General features: G+C 44.3%; 1 protein-coding gene across 2 annotated transcripts in view; it reads right to left on the reverse strand.

Annotated features, from left to right (window-relative positions):
- Window positions 1–26,320, reverse strand: part of SLC6A5 (solute carrier family 6 member 5) — a 53,823-nt gene that overhangs the window by 937 nt on the left and 26,566 nt on the right. For both annotated transcript variants that reach the window (XM_008004256.3, XM_073017773.1), the window contains 8 exons: window positions 25,393–25,527; window positions 24,154–24,257; window positions 21,390–21,514; window positions 15,761–15,873; window positions 14,875–15,006; window positions 13,604–13,703; window positions 6,484–6,584; window positions 1,686–1,853 (listed from right to left, as the gene is read on the reverse strand). In XM_008004256.3, coding sequence (XP_008002447.2) covers window positions 1,686–1,853; window positions 6,484–6,584; window positions 13,604–13,703; window positions 14,875–15,006; window positions 15,761–15,873; window positions 21,390–21,514; window positions 24,154–24,257; window positions 25,393–25,527 — 978 coding nt within the window. The remainder of the gene's footprint in view (window positions 1–1,685; window positions 1,854–6,483; window positions 6,585–13,603; window positions 13,704–14,874; window positions 15,007–15,760; window positions 15,874–21,389; window positions 21,515–24,153; window positions 24,258–25,392; window positions 25,528–26,320) is intronic.

The raw sequence follows: 26,320 nt of genomic DNA on the forward strand, positions 1-26,320 counted from the left end.
TTGCAGGCAAGCTAAAAATAATAGGAATGTCTCTAATCCTTCAGCTGAAATTTTTATGGAAAACATAACTTGACTGGAACATTTTCTAGAAAAAGGAAAGAAAACATATTTCTGACTACATAAGAGGGAACAATTATATGTTTATTACCTTTTAAAGTGAAGCTGGTACTTAGAGCTGTTGGTTTAATCTCTCCTTAATCATCAGTCTGCAACCTTTGTGTCCCAAATCCACCATAATAAATTTATATAGCCAACTCAATCAGTTTAGAGAATTTTAGCCTTAGACAAAAGTAGCAGAGGCTAAACCAGGTTCTATTCAGAGGGAAAGAGATTTCTGGGTCAGTTGGTGGGGAGGCTTATGTGGGGCAGGAGTGAACCATCTCTGGAGGCCCATGGGGCCGGTCACTTACCTCATTTACCTCAAGGGAATAACAGAATTTCCTGAGGTTGGAAACTAGAATATGGCTGCAGTAAAAACATTCCTATACATCCTTTTGCTAATTCCGTCTCCACCGTTAGTCCAATGAAGACAAAAGCTACCCCCCAACCCAGTGGACTTTTGTGTTGTGCACGTACCACATGCCTGATTCCCATCCTCTGTCTCCCCTCCAGAGCCCCAGTGGGATACCCCAGAGGCCTGTTCCTTCTTCATTCCTTTTTCAACCCAGCAGACCAACAGCAAAGCCCAAACTGTTCTTTTCTGCCTTCTATCACCTGAGGCTAGTCCAATGCTTCACTAACGGGGGGGGGGGGGGGGGGGGGGGGGCTTGTTAAACTATAGATGCCAGGGTCCCATTTCCCCAAGACTCTGGTTCAGTAGGAGTCTTCTGCCTAGATTCTGATCATGTGCATTTCCAACAAGTTCTCAGGTGAGAAGGATGCTGCTGGTTGCTGGAGCAAACCCTAAGTAGCCCTGATCTAGTCCAAAATGCCAGATTCCTGGATCCTCAAGACCGAGGCAGGGTTGGGTGATTCCTAGCACACCTGAGCAAGTGACTTCTCATAAATAACAAAAGCCTGACCACACTTCACTGGTGGCACAAGAGGCAGTCCCCGTCCCATTCACTCTGGAGTGACAGTGGGGATTCTACGCATTAGAGATGGGAAATGGGTCCAGCAAGGGATCAATTGACAAAGACAGACAAGTCTCACCTCATACCAGCCATGTCCTGAAATTCTCACTACATTCTGTGGGAACAGTGGCATTTTAATCAGCTGAGACCCTCAACCATCCCTAACAAAGGCACAACAGGAGGGGGTAGTGATTTTAAGTTTAATGGTAATAGATGTTTGGGAAGAAGAAGCCTTAGACAGAGAGGACCATCAGGGAAGGGGGAATCTGATGTGTGGTTAAAAATAAAACACTGGGATTTAAACTGTGGATGAGGGGAGAGGAGGAGGAAACTCCAGGAAAAAGGAGACCCTCAATCATTTATTCCCCAGAGCTGTCACCACACTGAGGACTAGCATAATAACAGTTCTGCTTGCAGATTGGCTGAGCCCCTCCATTAGAGGAATCATACATAATAAAAATGGGTTTAATAGAAATGGTGGCAATTGTAATCGCTTTATCACCAAGTCTCCCTCTTGAATAAGTTTACCGAATCTTTTGTTTTTTAACGTGCAGGGCTTTCAGGGGCTTTCCCTTGGGAGGAATCGGGAGAGAAAGAAGTAGACGGAATTACCTCAATAAATCTTCCAGGGGCCAGATGCATTTTTATCACAAACATAATCGGGATCCAGATGACGGAACAGGCGAGCATTAGCCATCCAAGCACCATGGACCAGTTAGGATAGCGGTAAGAGCCATAGGTCATGGGCTCCCACTGGTAAAAGCTGAAGCAAAGGATAAACTGGAAAGAGAAGTGACACATGTGTTAGGGTGGTGGCATGAATTATTCATGCACTCAACACTATTAAACCCCTGTTATGAGTTTGATGCTTTCGTCTCTAATATTTTATACCCACGAAAGAGTAGTATTATTAATCCATTTTTCAAATGAAGAAACTAAATTTCAAAGAGATGGAAATGACATGTACTGAGCTGCTGACCCTGCATTTGCCAAACCATGGGAGCGGAGCAATATATGTGCATGTGTATACATACAGACAGACAGAGAAGACAAGTTTAAAGGATATATACTAAGGTGACAAGTGGGCAGAGGTGGGCGGGGATGATAGTGGGTGTTTTTAAGGAGTTGTCTGTATTTTCTTTTTTTTTTTTTTTGAGACAAAGTCTCATTCTGTCACCCAGGCTGGAGTGCAATAGTGCGATCTCGGTTACTGCAACCTCTGCCTCCCAGGTTCAAGCAATTCTCCTGCCTCAGCCTCCCAAATAGCTGGGATTACAGGCATGCGCCATCACGCCCGGCTAATTTTTGTATTTTTAGTAGAGATGGGATTTCACCATGTTGGCCAGGCTGATCTCAAACTCCTGACCTCAGGTGATCTGCCCACCTCAGCCTCCTAAAGTACTGGGATTACAAGCGTGAGCCACTGTGCCCAGCCTGTATTTTTTATAATGGGTAATAATCAAGCTTTTGTTATAAGAAAGAAACCCAGGCCAGGCGCAGTGGCTCACGCCTGTAATCCCAGCACTTAGGGAGGCTGAGGTGGCGGATCACCTGAGGTCAGGAGTTTGAGACCAGCCTAGCCAACATGGTGAAACCCCATCTTGACTAAAAATATAAAAATTAGCCAGGCATGGTGGTGGGCACCTGTAATCCCAGCTACTCAGGAGGCTGAGGCAGAAGAATTGCTTGAACATGGGAGGCAGAGGCTGCAGTGAGCCAAGATCATGCCACTGCACCCCAGCCTGGGCAATTGGGCAAGTCTCAGTCTCAAGAAAAAGGGAAGGGGATGGGAGGAAGGGGGCAGGAGGGGTTGGGGGAGGAGGGAAGGGGAGGGAAGGAGGGGGAGGGGAATTCCATTACGTTTATGTCTTTTTACTTTTAAAAAATTGAATCTACTTTGCTTAATGGCCCACATCCAGGAGCTGCCTCTAATGCTGGCTGAGTGAGATCCAGATTGGTCCCCAGGCAGTGACTGAGCCGGAAGCTTAGTCCTATGATAAGCTGTGGGACAAACAGAAGGGATGCACAGTTCCCCTTAAATGACTCAAGGAGAACAGGCGTCATCACCAAGTGGTGAGCCGTGAGCCCAGAGACCAGTAGGCTCATCTTGGCCCAACCACTGATTAGCTGAGGGACCTTTATGTCTCAGACTTCCCTGCTATAAAATGGATATGTCTCACTCTGTGTGTACAACACAGGGGTTTTCTGGAAATGATAGTTTGGTATTTACTCATAAGTCCCCCCCTCGATTTTAAGAGGGGTCATGATGTGTTTTCTGCCCATTAACTCCTATCACTGCACACTTGGGCTAGCAACAGCCATGAGAACCCTCTGAAGACTCGGCCAGTGCAGCTAAACAGAAAGAAGGGAATTCAAGTGCTAAAAATAGAGGCAGGCATCTTTAAAAAGAGCCAAGCTTCTAACTTCGCTACTCAAGCCTTTGGGGAAAAATTTCCCTGAATGGTGTATGGCTCCCTGTATTCACCCTGCCTATAGCAACATCAGTCTAGAATAATGTACCCATATAAATCCTCTCCTGCTCTCCCCACCCCTCTCTTCCTAACTTAAACCACAAAATAACTGCCCAAAAGTGATTGGAAGGAATTTTGCCAGGAAAGATAATGTATGAAAGTGTTTTAGAAAAGTGTGAAGTGCTAGATGGATGTAAGGCATCTGTATTATTACCGCAAAGCCCAAGCAGCTGGGATAAGTGATTATTTCAGTACAACAATAATTCAATATATTGATTCAAAGCAACACGAGCCCGAAGACAACTGTTGGAAAAGAATCTTCTATGGAAAGAGATGTCTACTCTAGGCCCCTTTTTAAACATTTGTCCCTAGAGTTATAAGCTTTATTAACCAGAGTATTGGAAGTATGGTCTAATGTAATTATTGTAAGCTGCTCCATTTCATTTACTATATAAATAGCAATACATCTGCTTATGTGCACGCATAACTCAGTAACATGATCTGACTATGTATACAATAATTGCATGGAGAATATTTATAGCTCTATAAATCCGTGAAGGCATGTATAAAAATGATCAATTTCATTTTAGGGGCTCCAAAGTAATTTAAACTCATAATCTTAGCCTATTCCAGCACACCACAAATATCCATTTTATAGAAGGGCAAATGGTAAAAAATAAGTGTTGGGCTTGGTCCTCTGATACTCATTTCCAATTGCACACATATCATATCAAACTTACCTGTGCAAATTTGTCCTTTGCCATGAATTTCCCTCTGACAAGTTAATTTTGACAAAATGCTGTCCTTGGCTGGGACTGGCCATGAGAGATCATAATTTAGCCACTGAGTCAGGTACACCCTGACCTTTTTGTGATGGCAGCCAAAGAAGGTGCTGGAGGGAGATTCATCAGTTGACAATGATGATGGAATTGACCCCTTCTCATTGTCCCTAGTTCCCAGCCAACACAGAAGGGGAATCTGGTTCAGAACATTTTCTGGGACCTCTCCACAACTTTCTGGCATAAGATTTATATTAGAAACTAAGTAAAGCACAACATAGTTGAGGAACTTTCTCAAAAAACAGCAAGTCCCTAAAATTCCTCTTCTCTGACATTCTGCTCACAAAAATGATTCGAACTATTTTAATCCAAACTGGACAAACTCTAATTAAAGATGAAAGTACTAGGTTTTTAGAATTAATATATTTTAGGTATTGGCTTGAAGCTTAGACAGTCCTGGATTCAATTCTTGACTTTGTCATCTCCAAATCTGGTGGCCTTGGGAAGTTCCTTGACCTCTCCAAGCCTCAGTGCACACATATGTAAAATGAGAGAGGAATCACCCAGCAGGCAAAGTGGTCCTAAGCTTTAGAAACAATGCTTATAAAGCGCCTGCCTCACATAGACCACAACAAACAGCAGCGCTGATTGTTACTATGTGAAATGTTGTTCCAGGGTATAATAAAATCCTCTGAAGCACAGTATGTTTGGGGCGGGAAGAAAAGCAAGAGAGAATCTAGAACAGGTTCTAACTTTGATTTTAGCCAAGCATAAATCATGAGTGGTAGGATCCAGGGAAGAGGGCAAGCGCAGTGGAGATGGGAACACCGGAGGCCTGCGAGTCTGTTCACAGATGTTCTCTTCCCACCGGTTAGGTAAATTCGAGTTCTTCATATACATTCCAGTCCTGAATTCAAGAGACAGAAAGCCTATCCTTTTCAACTGTCATGCTCCAAATCTGGTGGGACTTTTCAGACAAATTGCATACTCTAAAATATGGGTGCAGATGTCAGCCTCAGTATCACGTTCGTGTCAACGCAGAGGGAGATCAACGCTGAATGATTTTTCTGTCTACATTTCTAGCTTTTCAGAAAAAAATTGAGATGTTTTGATTAAAACTCATTTTATGAAGGAAGGTGAGAGAGGGAGGGAAGGAAAGAAGAAAAAAAAATGCATTCCTTTTACAATTATACTTTCATCCTGTCTTGCTTCCTTTAGCGAAACTGGTAGCATGTGTAAATAGTAAAACAAAGATCTTAATCTGGTTTCTAGTGTCACCTACTGGATTCATTGGGAATTACAGCCAACATCCTCCAGCGTTCCCAAAATTACACCTATATAAGCTAGAGAGGAGGAGGGGAAAAGATCTCTGTCAATTGCTGTGTTTGCAGTGCAAAGTGGGGCGAAGCTGGCAGCTTATAGCACAATAACAAAGGTGACAAAATGAGAATGTAAGTCCCTGAACTGCAGATTTTCTGAAACATGAAAGGCTCTGATCTTTAAGAAGGTGAATGTCAGATGATCCCAAAATGTCATCATCCCACTTGAAGATGACAAGGTAGTTCTCAAAAGCAATAAAAATTAGCATAAAAATTTAATGCTATATTAGTTGTAGAGCAGCTGTGTTGAACCATGATTAAAAGTATGAATTCTAGAGTCAGACCACCTGAGTTCAAATCCAAGCTGTTGATAATTATTAGATGTGCAATGCAAGGCAAGTCACATCAACTCTGGGCTTCCGTTTCCTCATCTGTAAAGTGGAGATAATTATAATGCCACCCTTGAAGAGCTGCTGTGAAGGAGAGATGAGGCTATACGTAGGAAGCACTATGAACAAAGCCTACCACGTGGTTAGCACGTGGAAAACGTGGCTTGATTGTAATCCATTATTAGTACATAAAGCAGACTGATATGATGGGAAATGTGCCATAGGGTGCTCCAAAGATCTGTGCATGAGTCCCAGCTCTGCACCTGACCTGCTAGGCACCTTTAGGCAAGTCTTTTAAACTCGCTGAACTTCAGTCTTCTCATTTGAAAGACAAGACCACCACCCAACACACCAGCTCCCAGGCTCACACACAGGCACACACTGTTCAAACGTAAAACACCACATATGTATGCAAGGTGCTATCTGCACAAGAAAACATGCAAAATTCTTACAGTTAAAATGGTTGGGGTTACAAATGCCCAGCAGACTTTCCAGAAGATGTTGGGCTGGAATCCGATCATCATCTCTATATCCTCACAGAATCTTTGCAAGCCTGCAAATAGACAAGCAGAAAACAGGTATAAGGCACAGTAGCAGGAGGGCGAGATGGGGGCAGGGCAGGCACTAGAGCCCCTCACTCAAGCACCATTGGCTAGGGCTGGCCCCAGCCTGGTATCAACATGACCCCTATTATGCAGGGAACCATCAGACAAATGACACGCTGCCAGGAAGATTAAGGCAAATTGGACACTTAAATAGATATTAAATATGCTCTGTGGTGAGGTTCAAAAACGTCAGCCCACGGTAACATCTAAAAAGCTCAGTTCCAGCCTGGCCCAGGCTCTCAGCATTGCCACAACCTGACATCTCACACAAGCGGCTGTTTTCTGAGGTGCTTGGTGACAACTCTGGCAAGATCAGTGAAGATTGTGGTCAATAAGCAGAGTATATTCTGAAAGCCTTGGAATTTAGAGAGAAAATCACTGCACACTGGCTTTTATCTTCCACCCTCCCAAGGATGCTATTCCAATGAGTCATTTATCTTTGCGCCATGCAAGATGATAATAGCACACAAAAACCAACGTAAATTCCAAGTGTCCTTCACCCACTTTGTTGGAATTCAAAGGACTGCTGTCTTCTTGGTCATTCATCAACCTCACTAAAGTAAAAACAGAGGAGATGGTTACTCTCATGGCCCTAGACAATTGCTATCCCTGCACCCTCTTGGTTTAGGAAGGTTTTTAAAACCACTCCTCAAAAGAAAAAGGCGTTGAGAAATATTTTAGAATTGGGCAGTTTCTTGCATTCTTTCCCAACCTCATCAGAAGTATGGCCTTCCCTGAACTGTGGGACTGAGATGTTGAAGGGACCTGTACAGTCTCCAAGTTCAAGCTCCTTCATAGTCAGCAACTCTGACTTCAATATGGCCTCAGCTTAAAAACTCATCATTCCTTCAGCCTCCATCATTTTCATGAAAAGTGGGTACCTGCAAGTCAAGAGAGACTTACCAACAACTCCTCCCATCAAGAATACTCCTTGCACATTTTCAGGCCTTCTTTCTAGACCTTGGTCCCTTGCTCCTCCTGTTCTCGGGATTTCCCAGCCTCCTCAGATTTCTGGGTCTTTTGCCCTGAGCTCCATGACAGCAGGTGAATTCTGTCTCTGGGTGCTCCTCTTCCTGCCTTCACTGGCCACCTCTCCCCATTCTGCCATCACCTCCCTGTCCACCACCTCATCTGCCCTCATCTGATCAGTGCCCCCCCACCACCCCCATCTCAGTCCCCACTTATCCTTCCTGGTCCTATATTTTCAATGCCTGCACTCTGCTACTTGGAAGTAGGGAAGGATAAATGTGATGTGAGAAGACAATCTCTTGCTGGGCTAGAAAAGCGACTGGAGTTTTCCTTCTGCAGAATGGAATAGTTCAATTCAGACCCTTAAAAAATGGCCCCGCTGGGCCAGGCATGGTGGCTCTAGCCTGTAATCCCAGCACTCTGGGAGGCCAAGGTGGGTGGATCACTTGAGGCCAGGAGTTCAAGACCAGCCTGGCCAACTTGGTGACAACCCATCTCTACTAAAAATACAAAAAATTAGCTGGGTATGGTGGTGCATGCCTGTAATCCCAGCTACTTGGGAGCCCAAGGCAGGAGAACCGTTTGAACTCGGGAGGCAGAGGTTGCAGTGAGCCAAGATCGCACCACTGCACTCCAGCCTGGGCAACCAGAGCGAAACTCTGTCTCAAAAAAAAAAAAAAAAAAAGAAAGAAAGAAAAAGAAAAAGAATGGCCCTGCTGTTCTATATCTTGATTTGGGTACTGGTTACATTGGAGTGAAAATTCATTGAGCTGTACACTCAAGATACATACTCTTGTGGAGAAAAAGGAACCCTAGTACACTGTTGGTAGGAATGTAAATTAGTACAGCCACTATGGAAAACATTGTGGATGTTCCTCCAAAAACTAAAAATCGCATTACCATATGATCAAACAATCCAACTACTGGGTGTGTATCCAAAGGATTTGACATCAGTATGTCCAAAAGATACCTGCACTCTCATGTGTATTGCAGCATCAGTGGAATCAACGTAAGTGTACATCAACTGATGATGAATGGATAAAAAAGAGGTGGTGTACATACACAATGGTGTACCATTCAGCCTTTTAAAAGAGAGGAAATGATGTCATGAGTGATAACATGGATGAACCTGGAGGACATTATGCAAAGTAAAATAAGCTAGGCACAAAAAGACAAACACTGCATGTTCTCACTTACGTGTGGAATCTAAAAAAAAAAATGAACACATAGAAGGAGACAGCAGAATGGTAGTAACCAGAGGTTGGGGAATGGGGAAAATGGGTGGATCTTGGTCAAGGATACAGTGTTTCAGTTAGACAGGAGGAATAAACTGTAAGTATTTGAAGTGATAGATATGTCAATTAGCTTGATTCAATCGTTCCACATTGTATAACACATAGCATCACTTTTGTATCTAGTAAATATCTACAATTATAATTTGTCAATATCTAATAAAAATACATAAATGAAAAATATATCATGTATGTACATTATACTTTAATCTTAAAATTAACCCAAAAAACTCCACTCCAAACACCACTATCAAAATAATGGATCCTGAGACCCTTCACAGCCCTCCGCTCCTAACATTTGCTTTTACTTCCTACCAAGCTCAGACTGAGGAAGTCAGCCACCCCTCAGGACAGCGAGTCTCCAGGCCCCCTGACAACAGCCATCATGGAGGGCCGCCAAGCCTCAGGACTGCTGTAGAGGAGCCTGTGCTGGGAACAGTATGAGGACTCATCCAAGGCACCTTTTCCCAGTTCACTCTAAAATGCCTTAGGTTGCAGCTGAGCTTCCCACTCTACTTTAAGGCTAGTCTGACAGTGGTCAGTCACGAACATGGTACAGTAGAAAGAGCACTGGACTGGGAGTTAAGGTCCAAGAGCTGATACCCAGTTCTGCTACTGACTCACTGTGTGACCTTAGGTGAAACAGTCTCCCTGCCCAAGCTGTTGTTCATTGGGGAGACTGAGCCGAATGAGCTCTTAAGGCTTTTCCAGAGAGGTCAATCCATGATGCAAGGACACTCCAGGTTGCTTTCTTGGGTCTACAGGCGAGAACTGCATGCTTTGAACAGCTGACCTGATCACCTTTGGATCTGTTAGTCTCCTTTAGTTTTTATTACACACCTTCAAATGAGTGGCCTCTGAACACTAGGCCCTCTGAGCATAAGTGAGGAGAGAGAATAAAATAAATAGAAGTCAAAGCTGAGGCCCTGAAAAATACATATAAAACACCAACATCAGGCCTCAGTTCTTTTTCTAAAAAAAAAAAAAAGAGAGAGATTCTAGAAATTTCTATTAGCATCAATCCTGTTGCCATGTTGTTCCCTTCATGAAACCATCCCCAAAAGATGGTGGCATGTGGCTTGACTGGGGACACTGTTATGATAGGGCTCAAGGTTAGACCTAAGGAATACACATAAGCAGCCTCCTATAAGAGGAGGGTGTCATGGTAGAAGTACTCAAGCCCCCCAAGAGAGAATACAGATCTGGACCCCAGGTTGTAGGAAGGGGTGGATCATGGGTGCTCAGTTTTCAGCAAGAGACAACTTAATGAAGAGGAGCAGTCCTAGGACCAAGAGTGAAAAGACTTGGGTTCCAGGGCCAGTTTGGAGCCTGGAAAGTCATTTCCCACCTCATGCAACCCTCCTGCACCATGCCCATTCCCGAGTCAAGCTCTCCAGTTCCTCCAGCCTCTGCCTCGCTCACGGCACCCAGGCCTTGGCCCACATGCAAGTCCCCACCTGAGTCCTTCACTGAGTCAACAGCTATTTTCATCTTAGGCCTCTGTTTATATGGCTTCCTCTGCCTTTCTCCTTTCCCCTAATCCACATCCATCTTGCCTTTAATGCCTAACTCATGATAAAGGAATTGTTCATGGAGCCTTGAGCATGGGCAAGAGGGACTTGCCTGCTGCATGACCTCGAGCCTGGAGGGGTAAGAGGGCAAGTAGTCAGGCCCCAAAAGGGCTCTGAGCAGCTGCTTCTCAAAAATGAGTCTGAATTACTAGAAAAACAGCAGGGGAAACAAAAAGGTGGTGAACCTGTGGCTATTATTTTAGACTCAAACAGATATGAGGCTCAGAAATCAGTCCATGACAAACTGCATACAACCAAAAGATCCTGAACTGAGATGTCAAGGACTTGCTTCAACCAGTCAGTCACTTGCCCCCATGCACCTTTGTGGCTTTTGCCTCTCTAAACCACACCCGTGCCCTTGATCTGGATATTGTTTATGGGGGCTGCTCACCCTCCTGGGTGGCCAGGTGTGGTTCCTCTGTGAGCACAGGTGGTGGCTGTTCAATCACATTGTTCCTCCAGCCAAAAGACCACTGTACTGGCTCCAGAAAAATGCAAATCATTTTTTCAAAATGACTTTACTTAGATAAAAGTCTGCTGAAGGGACCACTTCTACACAAAACTCAGGGAGTTATACTTTTAAACCTGGATACCTCGAAGCCAGCTATTGGCCATTGAGGCATGTTGACTTGAGAACGTCGAACAACTGTTTCAATCTAATACAACTTGAAAATTGTACCTACCATATTTCAAATGTTTGGATGATATCCTCTAGAATCTAGAGATTATTAGAAACAAGAAGAAAACAGAAATCTCTTCGATTCACTGGCTTTTTAAAATTCTGGCTAGGACGGTAGTACACCAGGTGAGTCAGGTTCATTTTAACCCTTCACAGGTTTATGTTCTACTATTTTAAATGAACTCTGCACTGGTTTGAGGCCTCATGATCTCAATAAAGAATACACTGTCTTCTGGGATGTAAATTACAGATTTGTGCAGGTTTTTTTTTTTTTTTTAACCTCAAACAGTCATATCAGCTTATTTTTCTTTCTGAGATTCACTTTTTAGAATTCCATCCAGATCCTAATCAGAGGCGTACAGCCACATCTGACACTGCAGAAGTCAGGTTCAACCTGAGCCCAGCACAGAGTCAACCTGATTCTGGAGGCAAACCCAACACCAGCACTCTTACTTAGAAACCAGGGGATTCCCTGGGTGGTCCCAAGGAAAATTAACAGAGCCCAGGGACTAAAGCACTCAGGATTTATTTTTTCCTTCAGAACTAAGAAACCTATGACTAGATTTGTATGGGGGTGGGGGAGAAGCTATTTGATTCCAAAAAACAGAAATATTAAGAGGTTCCTATTTTAATGATGTTTTAAACCATCCTGAACAGCCCTGTTTTATAGGGAAGAGCTGTGCAAACGTGCCCTTTGTGGCAATCAGCAGTTAGGATACAGGTAACAGAAGATGTAAATGAGATAGTTACTTGCACTTGGGCCAGTGCTGCAAATAAAGAGCTTTCCTGACTTTGCCAACTGATCATCTGGTGACCTCAGCTTACACGTGGACCCATGAGGGGCTGAGTTGCCAAAGAAGGACCTTGGAGGCTTCTTCTTGCCTCTCCCGGCAAGGTCTTTGGTTTCTGGGCACAAAGTTATGATTCCCTGTGGTGGATTTCACTGGGTTTCTACCACTCTCTGCTCAGCTAGAAAGCACTTTGAAGCCTCACCCTAACTCTGACAGCAGGTCTTCAATCACACCATCACTGCAGGATCCAGGCTGTCTTATCAGCCAAAAGTGCTGGCAGCTTGGTCTCTGATCTCATCAGGACAGCTGGCATGCCTGCCCACCTCTCTTGCCAGGAACTAAACTCTCCCTGCAGTGGGGATGTGGTCTCTAGTCTGAGATTAAATTCCCCTTCTACCAATGTCCAAAACTGACTGCAAGTATCATCCTGTTTCTGGAGTGAGTACCAGGATGTTTACACAGGAGGTTTCTTTTTTCCATCTGGATTCCCACTCCACCTCCTTTATTTTAATGAGCTTTCCAGAAAACCAAGACGCTGTTAAGCACCTGTTGGGTGGAGGCTAACAATTACTTTAAAAATAAGATGCTCGTAACAGGGATACCTGCAGAGCTCTGCAGACCCCTCTGGCCTAGACCCCTCTTCCTTTGGGCTCCAGGTGGTACATTTGTCCCTCAAGCATATCCTGCATTCCAAATAATATCTTTTACTTCCTTTTGGCTTAGAATATGTTGCTGTCTCTTTTGAGCTCTGAAGTACAGTTAGATAATCTGAACTGGAAATGTTCCCCTTCCAGATATTTGCTATGGTGGTGCTCTCTCTCTCTCTCTCTCTCTCTCTCTCTATATATATATATATATAAAATATAATATAATATATATATATTAGTGAGGCCTCGGGACAGTTCTGAGCAGGCCTCCAAGCAGAAAGAAGTCAGTAGGGCCTTGAATCAAATAGGACTTTCTTTAACTGACAGTGCATACAAGGGACCAGGAGATACCCTTGAAACCCAAGGACAAACACCTCCACACAAAGGGCAAAGATGACATCTGATAGCTCACCATTTCTGTTCTTGATAATGGCCCCACTGATATGGCGAGCTGGTTGCTATTGTGATAGTAAGAAGGATAAACTGTAAGACAACTGGAAGTGTATTCCTGGAAAAATCTGAGATTGAGATATTGCATCACAGGCGCCTATGATGCTAATAAAGTTTCCTAAGGATCTGTGAGCTGAGTGGTCTCTTCTCACTACAGTACCCAGGGACCAGCTACAAAGTTATCCCTCAATTCAAGCTGCATGGGCACTGAAGATCAGGAATATTTCATGCCTGCAAAGTAGCCTCCTTCTCCCTGATCTGGCCATTGTTCAAAAGCATTAACTGTTCACATGCCAGACCACACCCAAAGGGGTATCTAGGAGTCCTAGGAATTTCTGATACAAAGATTTTTAAGTTTCATCTTCAGCCACCTCTTGTTTCCCTATTAAATTTGGATCACAGTGGTCTTGAGGCAAGTTTGGAAACAAAGGTGCAGCTCTCTTAGGTTTCCTAAATATTTGCAATTTAAGCCTTGTATTGTCTTACTAAGTATGGAAAATCTGCTTGCCATGAATGCCTTACCGACACTCAAGTTCTACTTCAGCAACAGACACAGTGATTTCCTTACCATACACATAAGAGATCCCCACGAGCTCAAAAATGGCAATGATGACAAGGGCATAGGAGGCAGCATAGGTGTCCACAAGCTGAAACATGTAAATTCCACCCTAACAGGAGAGAGAAACAACCAATATCAAATACGTCCTGGAGCCAGGCTATCTCTTCCCACATTTAACAGCCAGTTATCTCAATCCTAAGAAGAGTCAGGTGCAAACAGGAGTCCATGTATCTCCCCTCCTTTCAATAGCAGTAACCTACACCTGGTCCAGCATGTAAGCTGGAGGCCTTGCTGTGTCAGCAAAGCAGTTCCTCAACAGGCTCCGAGCTAATCAATATAACAAGCACCAAAAAAAGCGATTTAACATCTTATTCTTGGAAGGCAAAGGTCAACCTCTGTAGAAGTATATATGAAAGCAGCCAGATTGCTTTATTTTTGCTTTAAGCAATTGATCATATCCACCTATGTATCTGCATTCAATTGACCCTCCGATGACCTTTAGGTGTCTCTGGGTTTTTCTCACACATCCCCATGAATCTCTACCTCACTCTTTAAGTCTCCCAACAATAAATAAGGTGCAGAGACCTTCACATTCCAATCCATTATTTTACAGAGGAAGAAATTAAAGCCCTGAGTAGTTAACTTGCTCAAGGCCACAGAGACAACAAAAGCAATATATATACTGAGTGAGTTAACACAATTTACCAAGACACTCAGGACTAGAAGAAACTGAAGTGGCTGTTGACTCATACATGACAGTAATCATCAGAAAATGTACCTGGTTGGTAAATAAAGATTTTTATGTATTCTGTTTTCTTTTTCCTAATTTTTTATTTACTTTTTTAGAGGCGGGGTCCCACGATGTTGCCCGGGCAGGAGTATAGTGGTTGTTCACAGATGCAATCAGAGCACACTGCAACCTTGAACTCCTGGCCGCAAGCAATTCTTCTGCCTCAGCCTCCCAAGTAGCTGGGACTAGAGACATGCGCCACTGCACCAAGCCACGTATTCTATTTTCTTAAAGTAGGACACACCTGCCTTGTTGGCTCAATAAGGCTACATCTCAATTATGAGATACTAGAAGCATCACTGGTAGCCAAGATGACATATTTCCCTCTACAGTCAGAATCCCTAATGAACTGGTGCCATCTACATGGAAATGGCAGTGATTTGCCTTTGATTATAAGGTCTGAGAGCTGCTAAGGGTTGAAGGACAGATAGCCATTGGCTCCCCCACCCACCTATCCCCACCGCAAGCCTGTGCCCAGGAGGCAGCTTACCTGAGTGATCATTGGAAAACCCATGATGAAGAAACAAATGCAGCAGCCCAGAGTAAACACTGGCTTGTGTGTGCGCAGGTACTTGGGGAACTCGTCTGAGATGGAGGTCACTATGGTCTCAATGGTGGCAAACTGAAACCGTGTCAGGAAATGAACATATGAGTCAAATTGTACCACCCAGAAGGTACCCCCAAGCCCTTTGCATATCCCATCCAGGAAGGCTGTATTTGTGTTAGGTTTGGTTTTTAGGATGGCATTCCCTCAAGGGGTCTAAAAAGCCTCCTTGGGGTCCAACCCACAAGGGCAGCCAAGAGAACCCAAGTAGGATGTGAGCTTTAAAAATTGCACTTCCAACCCCCAGAGACTTGCATTCATATTCACCCATTAGGACATTTTAAGTTTCATTTTGTATTCATGAGATGTAAATTCCTGTCCTCCAGTTTACCTTGCATTTGCTCTTCTACTTGAGGAAAAACCCTCTTTGCACCCAAGGACTAAACTCTGAGCACCTGTCAGCATGATCGGTGGTTGTCTCAGCCCCACAGCAATTTCCCTAAAATTGACTTCACATTATTTCTCATCCAGCCCTACAGAATTTGCTTTGGCAAAATGACATGAAGGCAGGAAGCACACAGACTAAAAATTGCCACATAGAACAGAGGGAGAAGGAAAGAGAGAGGACGACTCTCTTGCACCATTACGTGAGTACCCAAAATACAAGGTGATCCCAAGCCCTACGCAGGCACTTCAGCATCTCCAGATCTCTCAGGAGAAGCATTCAGACACCCCTAAGCCTGCTGCTCTCCTGAAGGGTGAACCCAGGACCCAGAAGAGGGAGAGTATTCAAGAGGAGTCTGGGATAGAGACTGATGGCAAAGGGGCTCACCATAGTGTCAAGTCCAAGAGTGAGGAGCATCAGGAAAAAGATGATGGCCCAGAACGGAGAGAGAGGCAGCCTGGTTAAGGCTTCCGGGTAAACCACAAATGCAATGCCTGGCCCTGGAAGGAACGAGACAGATGATTGCAGGCAGGCCCTACTCAAGGCCGCTCTTCCTGGAGCCCAGAGGGCCTTCTCTCTGCTGAGATCCTCATTTATTACTTCTTATATGCTGCTTCCACTGTTGGTTATTTTTCACTCATCTCTATCCATTTCCTCAATTAGACCATAGGCTTCTTGAAGAAAAAGACCAAGGGATATAAAGCTAGGAGAACTCACAGGAGAGGCCTAAAAATAGTGTCTAAGCAGAGACTCAGAGGCAACTCTACTGGACTCCACGGCTAGGCTGTGTACCATGTACATAGGATGAGAAACTCCATCTTCGTATTGGATGAATTAAGGGAAAATGTAATTAATTACCCTTTAGAGCAGTAGTACTCAAACAGCAGTGATTTTGCACCCCAGGGGATATTTGGCAATGTCTGCAGGCATTTTTTATTCTCAGGGGTGAGCTGGGGGTAGGGGTAGGATAACTACTGGCATCTAGTGGGTGGAGGCAAGGGATGCTGCTAAGCATCTTACAGTGCACAAGAGAGCTTCTTGCCAACAAAGAATTATCCTGTCTCAAATGTCAGTAGTGCTGAGGTTTGAGAATCCCTGCTCTAAAAGTTGGAACATGACCAGAATGACATTATTTCTTCCTTTAATTATTTTATGAAGTTTTGGGGTGCGTGTGCAGGACGTGCAGGTTTGTTACACAGGTAAATATGTGCCATGGTGGTGTGCTGCACAGATCAGCCCATCACCTAAGTATTAAGTCTAGGAAGAAATGCATTAGTATTTCTTCCTTTAACTACCCTTCCGCCTATTTAGTCCTCCAGGAGAAAACATTCACATAAAATATGAATTTAACACTTTCAGAATCTTGCACTATTGGTATAAATGGTGTCAGTCCTAGTAGTTAGTTGGGTTGGTGGGGCGGTGCATGAAACATCATGTAAGGATTAAGAGGGTTCGGTCTCTAAGGGTCAGATCCGGTCCAAATCCATATTCCATGACTTACCATCTGTGCAACCCTAGACATACTATTTAATTTCTGTAAGCCTCAATTTTGTCCCTCTGTAAAATGGGGATAAAAATAGGACCTCACAAGGTGGTTACAATGAACAAATGAGAAAACGCAGATAAAACACTGAGCCCAGTACCCCCTACATCATCAACACCCACAGATTATTATCTTCTACTATGAGTGGACTATGAACTTGGAAGTTAGCGGTTCTGATTCAGGTTTACTCTAGAACACTTCATGTGGGTCTTGGTGGGGATGTCTGAGCGGCAGTTTTCTCTGCTATCATAAAACCCTGCCAGTCATTCTCCCTGCCTCACAGCCTCACTGGGAAGATTACTGTAACCAAAGGTGGCTAAAGACACAGCAGTTGTGAATTTCCCTGTAAGTAGAAAACTAAATGATAATGGGCAGAGACAAGCGAATGTGGGCGCTGGGATAATCCACAGCCAGCACACATTCGCAGCCAGAAGTCGCAGCACCTAGAATGTTTATAACTCAAGCATAGCAGCACTTTTTTAAACTGGAATTTATCAGGTTGTTAGTTCCTGATGTTGCCTAGGGCCTTGGTGTATTTAAAATATAAAGCCTCAAATGCCTGAGATTCCCCCACTTTATGCATTTATTGAACAGACTGTAGAGCCAGTCTCTGAAGGCTCCCTATGTGAACCATAAAAGAAAAGTCTGTATTAAACTAAAGTTCAAAATAGGTCTCAAATGCAGAACAACAAGGAAGTCAGTTGAATGCTCTCGCAACAGTCATGCCCATAAAGCCGACAAGAAGGTCTTGAATGGCCACTACCAGAGGTCCTCAGCTGCTTACTTTAACAGGATTCCACCCTTTGGGCTTTGCAGCTTTTTTAGAGGAAGGAAGTGATTTCAAAATATTCAGCCTGCTTCGATTTCAGCTGCCTCCCTAAAGCACCCAGGTGAAGGCTGTATTTGCAAGCTAAATTACAGCAGACCCCATTTACCCAAGGCTGATGGAGAGCGGAGTCATCTAGGGAATAGCATCGTTAGATGTTAAAGGCCAGTCTGATGGAGGCCAAGTTCTGCCTCTCTCCTCTCCCACTAGGTGGCAGTAGAGCCCAGTGACTGGAGTACAGGCTCTCTTCATGGATTAAAAAAACTGGTGGCGGGGTGCGGTGGCTCACGCCTATAATCCCGACACTTTGGGAGGCCAAGGCGGGCGGATCACAAGGTCAGGAGTTCAAGACCAGCCTGGCCAACATAGTGAAATCCAGTCTCTACTAAAAATACAAAAATTAGCCGGGCATGGTGGCAGGCGCCTGTAGTCCCAGCTACTCAGGAGGCTGAGGCAGGAGAATGGTGTGAACAGGGGAGGCAGAAGTTGCAGTGAGCCAAGATGGCACCACTGCACTCCAGCCTGGGTGACAGAGCAAGACTCCATCTCAAAAAAGAACCAAAAAAAAAAAAAAAAACAAAAAAAAAAACTGGCTGTACCTCTTACTGGCAGAGGACTTAGGGGAGTCACTTGTTCTTTCTAGACAAACTTTAGTTTCTTTATCCACACAATGGAAATAGTAATAGTACCTACCTTTATAGAGCCTCTGTGAGAATTAAATGCATCAACACAAGTAAAAACTTAGAACAATGCCTGGACATACTAGGAACTCAGAAAACATAGACTATTATTGGTCTTCTTGTGAAAGGGGATCAAAGGGGCTCCGCATTTCAGTAACTTGAGCAGAGTCCCCAGAGATCCTACCATGAGAGCCTCCTTTATCCTAGAGCGCCACTAAAGACACACCAAGGGGCTCTGGTCAATGCAATGCATCAAGGCCCATAGCACAGCTTGGGTAGCCACTCTGCTGTGATAACTATTACAAATTGAATGAGCTCTCTGAGGATATGCCAGCTGGACTTCTGTGCCTGTGGGCAGAAGGATTGGGATACAGGTGATAGGCAGATGGCTGCATGGAAGTGGGGCATCAGTGCCGTTTGAGAATGCTCATTTTGATCAGTAAGGTATCTGAACTATTAAGGGGTAAGGGAACCAAGGTAGTATTTCCAGTGCTCTGTTTAGCTGAGAGTTACCTACACCTGGGAATGCTAAATAAATATGCACATTTCTGCTTATCTACTCTGGTCTGAGTTTTTCTGCTGCTGGATAAGCATCTTTGTTTGGCTTCAGGATAGATTCTGAACATGAGTCACCACTCCATAGGTGGCAATGCATATGGTGGGGAGATGGCTCTGAAGGCCTAACTTCCCTGGAAGCTGCTTTTCTAGAGCAGATCCCCAAGAAGAACATGCCCCTTTCCCTATGCCTATCATAAAAGCAAAAGACAGCCTGGTCTCTTCACCAATCCCACCCATCCTCAGCCCCTCAAAATTTTGATAAGACCAAGATTTCGGATGATCATTTTGGTAGAAATGCCTCTTTTAGAAGGGAGTGGTAAACTAAATCGAATAGTGTTAGGTCATTCAGGAGAACCTCTATTTGACTAAAGGTCAAAACTTAGTTACCAAAGTTGGGTCAGCAAAAATGGCCTGAATGTCTACATGCCAGTGTTGCCCAGCAAGGATGAAATAGGGCTCGGGTTTAATGCAGACCTGACCCCAAATCTCTGTCCTATATTCTGCAGGGCCTCCATCATATCGAGGCAAGTAAGACAAGCCTGTAAAGCACATATAAAAATACATGCAGGTTCAGATGAGCAGGAAAGCTTCCCCAGTGGGTCTGGGAGAAGATCTCATGGACCCTCTCCTGTGGGAGATGAGGCCCACTGTCCCTGTGCCAGAGACAAGTATTAACACAACAGGTTAGAACCTGTTAGAAGTGCCCTTATCCTTGTTCAAATCAAAGGAAGTGAAAAAACACTGGCAAGGAGAAATTTCAGAGGAAAACATGGGCAATTTGTTGGCTGCATTTTACATACCAGATAAACAACATTCTATTTGAGGTTTTGCAATATCTCCCCAGAAATCCCTTTCCTGGAGCAGAAAAGAGTTCAGAATCATTTACTAACCTGGCCCACATCTCAGGATTCATAGTCTCTAGCAGGTTGGCCACTGGTTCCAAAAGAACTCAGTAATGTCACAGAAAGTAAAATGCCTAAGATCTTCTAGAAAATGGGACAGAACCTATCTGCTCCAACCACTCTGCTAGGAGGAAATGAGGTTACAGGACAGCTGGAAGTGACTCCTGTACCTCTAAGTACAAAACCTGTTTACCCTCTCACTTTCCCTCCCTGCCTCCCAGGGTATCTGAGAATTCTCAACCAGGGAGAGCCATTGCTTATCTCCTGGGGCCCCTCTAATTTAGTGCATTGCTGCAGAACCAAACACCCCTCAGGGTTTCACAGCCTCTCCAGGGAGAGATAATTGCACCCCTGGAACGTGCTGTCTCTTTAACTCTTTGAGGCCCTGGGTGTACTATCAGCATGAACTGGCGCAGTAATGAATTATCCTTAGGGAACCAGAAGAAATCTTAGTATCCAAAAAGGTGACATTTCCAGGGCTTAGTTCTCTCACCACATCTGAAACATTATCTGAGAATGGCAGTCAGCTGCTTGAAGGAAGATAACTGCCCAGACAAGCCTCTCACAGGTACACCCCTTGGTTGTCCAGGGCCATAGTCATGCCCCACAGCATGAGGCACAGGACCAACACACTAGGCATCCCATAAATGTCTGAATTGAGAATGAGATCATAATGGTAAACAATAAACACAATGAAATCCCTTGATCACTGAAACCTGCTAAATATCCAAATCCTTTGTGGATTCAGGCTGGGTGAAAATGAAGAGTTAAACTAAAATCTTGAACGCTCTCTCTGCAAAATGCTGTCCTAGTAATATGGATTAAATGAAATAAAAATGAAAGCTCTTTGTAAACTTGAAAACATCATACAAATGTTAGCCATTAATAAAAAGATCATTTGGATAGAGAGTAAACAGTTATTCCACATGCCTCTCCACCCACCCAGCACGATCCAACCTTTCTACCCACTGGGGAAAAAAATTGCAGGTCTGCATTGCTAACTAAGCAGAAGGCCCTGAAAGCACATTTGACCTAACAATCAGAAAAGTGCTTTGTAAGGAAAATGCTCCTCTGAAGTCAGTTCTCTCACTAAGCCTTGGTTTCGACAGGGCCCTCTGCAAGGAATGTCATCCTACAGCAGCCTGTGCCCACATCAGCTCCCGAGGCAATGGTTTGCCTAATAAATTCTCTACTCATACCTAACAGGTATAACCCTCACTTCTATAGGCTGGAGCTAAATTAAGAGGGGCAAGGTAAGAGGAAGGGGAGGAGACGAGAAGGAAAGAGGGCTTTTAAAGCAATCCCTCTAGTCAGAGACAAGCCGGTTCTGACTCTGTAGTGAGCTTCCTACTTGAGCCTTCCTCAGTCCCACTGTACAGAAGGACCTGGGCTCCTCCACCCTCTATGCTGTTCCAGAAGGCCAACTTCCCAGCATAGTATAAATTAGGAGCTTGTGACATGGGCCTGGGACCTGCCCTGCAACAGCAGGGTAACAACTGTCCTGTACCTTGGTCTGCCACATTCTCAATGTTGACTTTGCGTTCATTGGCCATAAAGCCAATAACGGAGAAGATGACGAAGCCGGCAAAGATGCTCGTGGCACTGTTGGTGCAGGTTACAATTAGAGTGTCCCTGGAAAGAAGAGACCAGAGTTTTCCATTAGATGTGCTTGGTGAGTGGAAAGGGACAAGGGGAAGGACACATAAATGTGTGCCCACGTGTTTGCTTGCACATGTGTTTCATATATATGTATGTTCATGTCCTAACCACAGGCTCCCTTGGACTCATTTAAAAAGCACCAAAAGGCTCAAAAGATATCCCCTAATAGCCCTGATTCAGGGCCTCTGGGCCAAAGCTCTGACTCCACATTCTATATAAAGGGTCTCAACTCATCTGCTATGGTCTGAACCCTCCCATCCCAAATTCATTGGCTGAAACTTAATCCACAATTTGATAGTATTAAGAGGTGGGGCTTTAGAAAAGTGATTAAGTCATGAAGGCAGAGCCAACTCATAGGATTAGTGCCCTTATAAAACAGGCCGAAGGGAATGTGTCTGCCTCTTCCACCATATGAGGACACAGCAACAAGGTGCCATCTTTGAAACAGAGAGCAGCCCTCCAGACACTGAATAGTCTGGCACCTTGAACTTGGATTTCCCAGCCTCCAGAACTGTGAGCAATAAATGTCTGTTGTTTATAGCCAAAAGTCAGTTAAAGATACAAAAATATAGGTAGATAGGAGAAATAAATTATAGTGCTTTACAGCACTGTAGGATGACTATATTAACAACCATCCCAGCTGGGCACGGTGGCTCACGCCTATAATCCCAGCACTTTGGAAGGCCAAGGCAGGTGCATCACCTGAGGTCAGGAGTTTGAGATCAGCCTAACCAACACAGTGAAACCCCGTCTCTACTAAATACACACACATACACACACACAAAAAAATTAGTGGGGCATGGTGGCACATGCCTGTAATCACAGCTACTTGGGAGGCTGAGGCAGGAGAATCGCTTGAACCTGGGAGGTGGATGTTGCAGTGAGCCGAGATTGGTCATTGCACTCCAGCCTGGGCAACAAGAGCAAAACTCCATCTTAAAAAAAAAATCATCCTATAGCACTATAAAATGACTACATTAACAACAATTTATTATATGTTTTCAAACAACTAGAAGAACGAATTTTCAATGTTCCCAATACAAAGAAATGATAAATGTTTGAGGTGGTAGATATGCTAATTATTTGAGGTAGTGGATACGCTAATTACCCTGATTTGATCATTGCACATTGTATACTTGTACTGAAATATCACACTGTACTCCATAGATATGCATAATTACTATGTGTCATTTAAAAATAATAAAAGCAAAAAATGTATAAAGAAAGAAAAACATATTACTCAGTCTATGGCATTTCATTAGAGCAATATGAACAAACTAAGACATTATTCCAGGGGCAGGGGTAAATTTGTCCATCAGAACAGAAATTGAGGAGATGGGGCCTTGGTCGGCTCCAGGACAGGGACTATGTGTGAGGGAAGAGAAGGCAGTGGGAAAGTCAAATGACCCTAAAATGTGAGGGTAGCCTGGAGTTGGGACACACAGGGTTGAGAAGGACAAAGGGGCAGGGGAGGGAAGAGAGCCCAGCAACTCTACCTTCATCGCAGAGCCTGCTGCTGGTAAGACAGCCAGGGTTTCCCAGCTTACCTTCAGTCATCCTGTTCTCAAATGTGAGGTCACGGCTAGATGGGTTACACTGTAACCCAGAGCTACACTGAAATCTTGGTTCTCCTGCCTTTTAGCAGCATGACCTTGAGCAATCCACTTCCTTTCCACTCTGATTTGAAATGGCAGCAATGAGGCTGTCATAGGCTGTTGCCAGGACAGAATGAGATGATGCCTGTACTATGCAAAGCCTAGAAGTGTGCAGCAAATGATCCACCTTGACTGACCCCTTAGTTTACTGATGAGGAAATTGAGGTCCAGGGAAGGTAATGGACTAATTAATAGTGTGGGCCAGGATGTGAATCTAGACTTTCCAGCTCTCAGCCTGGGTTATTTCTGCCATACCACACAGCCTCATTTCTAATAAAGAAGATAGCAAGGCTTCACCCTTTAATGGTGTTCAGACTAACTTGGGTCAATGGTTAATGAGCAGTTGTGACCAAAGAAGTTCAAATACCATAGTCTGTTACTCGAGGCCATTATCAACTGAACTGTATCTTCCTACTGCTCCCCCACCCTTACCAAATTCGTATTTTGTCATCCTAATCCCTAGTATCTCAGAATGTGATTGTATTTGGAGAGAGGGTCTTTAAAGAGGTAATTAAGCTAAATGAAGTCATTAGAGTGGTCCCTGATCCAATGTGACTGATATGACTGGTGTCTTTATAAGAAGAGATTAAGTCACAGCCCCACACAGAGGGAAGACCATCTGAAGGGACAGTCCATTGTATCCACAGATTAGGTAGCTCACAAATGACTATCACAGAACACAGCTGGCTACACATGACCTCCAGAGAAACTTGCTTCCATCCTATAAATAGCCACTTGAGCCTCCACCATGTATCAGAGCCAGGTGTGTAAGTGAGGATCTAGGCCTTCAAAAGACAGTGCCTAGGCCTTAGCACGTGTTTTGTCCTAGGCCAGAGGCAAATCTCTAGCTCTCCCTAAGATGAAATGTGAGGATGTGGCCTCAGGTGTCTGATAACTCAGTCCATTCTTCTGTCCCACTCACCAGCTATGCCCAGATCTTGTAGCACCTCTACATACCTGTAGCAGTTGTTGTGGAATTTGTTGTAAGAAGAGAGAGTAATCAGGCCTCCCCATGCAGCAGATAAAGAGAAGAAAATCTGAGTGGCAGCATCTTTCCATACCTGAGAGGCAAAAAGGAAAGAGATTCAAGATCCATAAAGGAGACTGGCCCCAGGGGAGGGGAGTCCCACACACCCAGTGCCATATCATGTTTCCAGGGGAAACATCAGGGACAAGATGACTCCTGACATCAACATCAATGAGAACATAAATCACTTGTGCTGGAAACCAAAGGCACAGTAAATTACCTGGGAGATTTTAACTTCCTGTATCAAAGGTGAGGAACTCAATAAACTACACTACATACCATGCTCATCTTTTCTCTCTCGTAAAGCTAAACGGAAGGGAGAGTCCTTCCTTTAGGTCAATACACTCTCAGAAAATAATAATTTACAACAGCAAAATATATTAACGGATGCGAAATCAAGACCCTTTTTAACTGACATTTCTGTGGATTACAACTATTAAATTTCTGAAACTCTGTAGCCCCAATCTTAGTAAAGCAACCTCTATGCCGCTGTAGACTTTATAGTGTCACGTCCTACCTGCCATTAAGTGGAGACTTTCTGTTACGTGCAATCAAACTCAATCCTAGCTATGCGTTCTTAACACACCCTGGAAAAGCAGAATTTTCTTTAAGGTGAGAAAAGTCAGTTCCCCTTCAACAATCACCCCCTCATTTGTAGTTTTTGAGTTGGAAATTTTAGAGTTAGATGTGCCTGTACAGAATATGCAAAGAGAAAGTTCAGCTTGTGCTGGCCCTGTGTGGGTGTATAAAAGTATTCAGACGTGTCTGAGCCCTTAAAATGTTCAGGTAAAAATATTTTTTAAATAGAATCGCTTGTGGTTTACACTAAATGCTGTTATTTTCCCACCAGCAAAACTACGCTCTGACACTCTATAATTAGTAACAGATAAGTGGTGTGAGTTGGCCCAAAGCTATTAAGGGGATTTCATTATTCATTTTCGGCCTCTACTATAACCCCAGATGTAGGACAACTATTCCAGGAATCTAAAAACCCTCAGTTGTCCACTTCTCATTAAATATTTCCTGAGTGCATAATATACCAAGATCATCAGGCTCTTATAAAAGCACACACTGGGATTCCCTGGGGGAGGACGTCTAACCCTTTTTGCCCAAGCATCCCAGAGGACCACTCCCCCCAGGGTCTGTTATAAATAAAAGTAGAAGCCCACCGTGGCATCTGTGAGTTTCTCCCACTTGGGTGTGATGAAGTACCAGATCCCAGCTCCAGCTCCAGGCAGGGTGACTCCGCGGATGAGGAGGATCACCAGCACAACATACGGGAACGTGGCCGTGAAGTACACCACCTAGAAAAGCCATGGGCAGAGGGGCTGGAAGGAGCAGCCCTGCAGAGTGCACCTGTGCAGAAGGAGCATTGCTCGGGGAAGGAGTAGGGCTGCCACCCCGGCACAAGCGGGTGACAGAGAACACATCAGGGTAGTTCTCCCCAAACGCAGACAGGGCTGGGGAAGCAGGGAAGGCATTGGGACCAAAGGTGAGTCAGAGAGAGCTAGAAATAAAGCCTCTTAGGAGAGACCTGAGGCTGTGGGATGAGTCGGCCTACAGCCAGAAGGCTGGGGTAGATGTCACCCAGCCCAGCTGATGAGTACACAACTTCTTAGGGAACCACAGAGGGAAGGAGGGAGGGGGGCTCTGTGCCTCCCTCCTCCCCAACTCCTACTCCACCCCCGGTAGAGCACCAAAATTCCACCATTAAAGATGAATCCTATTAGCTTAAGCTTTCCGTCCCTGTTTATACACATAAGTGGGGCAGTCCCATAAGGTGAAAAGAACGTGATCTTAGAATTAGACGCATTTAGGTTCAAATGAAATTGTACCTCTGGCACTGAGTAGCTGCGTGACCTTGGACAATGTATTACACTCTCTGAATCTTAGTTTCTGATCTGTAAATTAGGGATAATAGCGCCCTTCTTACAGACAATTGTGAGGATTCAGTGAGCTAATGCATGGATAGGACTTAGCATGGTGCCTGATTTATAACAGCGGGTTATTAAATGCCATTAAGTTCAACAAATATTTATTGAGGGCCTCCTATGAGCTGGCCACTGTGCCAGGCATCAGCTGCACAAAGGTGAAGGG

This window comes from Chlorocebus sabaeus, chromosome 1 (assembly GCF_047675955.1).
Source record: "Chlorocebus sabaeus isolate Y175 chromosome 1, mChlSab1.0.hap1, whole genome shotgun sequence".
Classification (NCBI taxonomy): domain Eukaryota; kingdom Metazoa; phylum Chordata; class Mammalia; order Primates; family Cercopithecidae; genus Chlorocebus; species Chlorocebus sabaeus.